Source organism: Myotis brandtii, unplaced genomic scaffold (assembly GCF_000412655.1).
Source record: "Myotis brandtii unplaced genomic scaffold, ASM41265v1 scaffold114, whole genome shotgun sequence".
Taxonomy (NCBI): Eukaryota; Metazoa; Chordata; class Mammalia; order Chiroptera; family Vespertilionidae; genus Myotis; species Myotis brandtii.
The window spans coordinates 49,480-51,303 of record NW_005353927.1 but is presented as its reverse complement, the minus strand read 5'-3'; the positions used below and the strand labels follow the sequence as shown (position 1 = coordinate 51,303).

The 1,824-nt window shown below is 49.2% G+C and overlaps 1 protein-coding gene across 1 annotated transcript in view; it reads right to left on the bottom strand.

Moving 5' to 3' along the window:
- The window catches only part of HIF3A (hypoxia inducible factor 3, alpha subunit), a 33,331-nt gene that overhangs the window by 4,065 nt on the left and 27,442 nt on the right, over window positions 1–1,824 (bottom strand). The window contains exon 12 of the mRNA XM_005857848.2: window positions 1,709–1,787. Within this exon, the coding sequence (XP_005857910.1) occupies window positions 1,709–1,787 (79 nt within the window). The remainder of the gene's footprint in view (window positions 1–1,708; window positions 1,788–1,824) is intronic.

Sequence of the window (1,824 nt, the reverse complement as noted above, 5' to 3'; positions counted from 1 at the left end):
TTCCCTCCATCTGGAATGCTCTACCCCCAGAAACTGTCACGGCTCACTCCCTCACCTCCATCAGGTCTTTGCTCAAACGTCACCTTCTGAGTCAGACCACGCCTAATCATAAAATTGAAATCCCCCCACCCCGGGACTCCCTGTCCCTTTGTATGCATTATTTTCTCAGGTAGCACTTCTTGTCTCCTGCACTCTTTACTCTGTTTGTTTCTTCATTCTGTGGACAGAAACAAAGGCCACGTGCTGACCTGACAAGCTCAGGAAAGGCCTGCAGGGCAGTCCTGCAAACTTAGAGACCTAAAGTAACCACAAAGGATGGTCTGAAATGAAAACGAACTAAAAGCGGTTAGGGTTACGGTGGTTAGTCGTGTCCTAGGCCAGAATCTTCCCGGACAAGGTCAACCTTTACCTTAACTGAGCCTACTGTCTTTTTGCATCTATGATAACATATCACAGAAATGTCAGGGTAACTTGTAACTTCCCTTTTTTTCCGGACGCCTTAGGGCACAACCAAATGCCCTGGGTGCCAGAACAGACACCACAAAGTCCTTCATTGTTATTGTTATCATGTTAATTATTGACTGAGGTAAAAGAAGTAGGTGTCTCATTTTACTTTTTATCCAATCCCAGAGGTCCCCCCTCCTTGGCTTTCTCCTCCTCTCTAATCTATCACCAATGGATTTCATGTGAGCCACTTATTTTACTTTTTATCCAATCCCAGAGGTCCCCCCTCCTTGGCTTTCTCCTCCTCTCTAATCTATCACCAATGGATTTCATGTGACCCACTAACGTCTCCTTTGAATGTAATGTATAAAACAAGGTGAAAAACCACCATTCTCCAGAGCATTATGCCAATACGTTGAGATTTTGCTTCCTGGCAATGGTCAACAGGTTGGCTCAAATAAACTCGCAAAAATTCTTGACGGGTTTGAATGTTTTTAGGTTAACAACTCTGAACTGTCTCCCTCACTAGAATGTCAGCTCTGCAAGGGCAGAGATGTCTATGTTTTGTTCACAGTGTGTCTCCAGCTCCTAGGACAGTGTCTGGCATTTCCTGTGTGTTCTATATATATGTTTGTTACGTGTATAAGAGGACAGAATGACTCAAAAGACAGCAACTGTGGCCGAAACAGAGGGAGTGAAGCAGAGTGGTCTGAGATGAGGCAGCAGTCAGACCCCGGGGACTTGAGTCTCTCTGAAGGGCACTAGGGAGTCACGGAAGGCTTTAGAGCAGATGCAGGCCAGGGTCAGATTCGTGCTTTGAAAAGACCTCTCTGGCTGATGCTGAGCTCCGGCTACTGGCAGTTGTGCCAGAGAGCGGTTTGTCTCGCACCCTGCACTCTGCAGAGGTGCCATGGAAGCAGTGTGGCACCGAGGCAGGCGTTTCTTAAGCGTTTACTATGAACAGGTCTCATGCTAAGCTTTCCCTGTGTCACGGGTCCTCAAGCATCTCCCTGAGGTAAGAACTATTACGATAGATCCTAATTGACGGGGTGGGGGTGGAACAGAGACTCCAGAAGCAAAAATTGTTTCTCTTAACCACACAGCTGGTAATGACCGAGGTGTGACTCAGCCCCAAGGCGTAATCAGACACAGGCTTCAGGAGGTCTAGGCGTGGGGCTGGGCCCAGATTCCAAGCCTCCCTCGGGGCCTCCCCTCCCTTCCCAGAGGGGGCCCAGGGCGGCTGCATAGCTAGGCTGCTACTTACCCAGGGGCTCATTCAGTTCCAGGAGGTGGGTGCTGGGATCCTGCTGCCGCCCCGGGGCTGGTCCTGTCAGGAGGAAATTCTGCAGGGCAGAGACAAAACCAGCATCATGGAGATCA